Raw genomic sequence first — 292 nt, 5'->3', positions numbered from 1 at the left:
CCCCTGGGATCTGCTGTCCCTGTGTCTGGTGGGACCCCCAACTTGCACTTGAGGTCCCACCATGGCCACTTGCTTGTGTCCCCAGGGCTGGAGGGTCCAGCACCGGAGGATGACGACCCCCTGCGAAGGACAGGGAGACCCGGTACCCCAAATATCTCAGTGACATCAAGGACGCCCTCAGCCCCCAGTGCCTGGCTGCCGTCATCTTCATCTACTTCGCGGCGCTGTCACCTGCTGTCACCTTTGGAGGCTTGCTGAGTAATGGCGGGGGCAGGGCGGGGGGAACACCGGG

At 63.7% G+C, this 292-nt stretch overlaps 1 protein-coding gene across 1 annotated transcript in view; it reads left to right on the top strand.

The window, feature by feature from the left end:
* Positions 1-85: 85 nt before the first annotated feature.
* The window catches only part of LOC104529697 (band 3 anion transport protein), a gene marked incomplete at both ends in the record, with an annotated part of 4,163 nt that continues 3,956 nt past the window's right edge, over positions 86-292 (top strand). Inside the window, 2 exon segments of the mRNA XM_010174076.2 lie at positions 86-139; positions 142-258. Of these exon segments, the coding sequence (XP_010172378.2) occupies positions 86-139; positions 142-258 (171 nt within the window).

This window comes from Antrostomus carolinensis, unplaced genomic scaffold (assembly GCF_000700745.2).
Source record: "Antrostomus carolinensis isolate BGI_N321 unplaced genomic scaffold, ASM70074v2 scaffold25088, whole genome shotgun sequence".
NCBI lineage: Eukaryota > Metazoa > Chordata > Aves > Caprimulgiformes > Caprimulgidae > Antrostomus > Antrostomus carolinensis.
The sequence above is the reverse complement of the archived record's forward strand: the minus strand, read 5'-3'. Positions and strand labels throughout refer to the sequence as shown.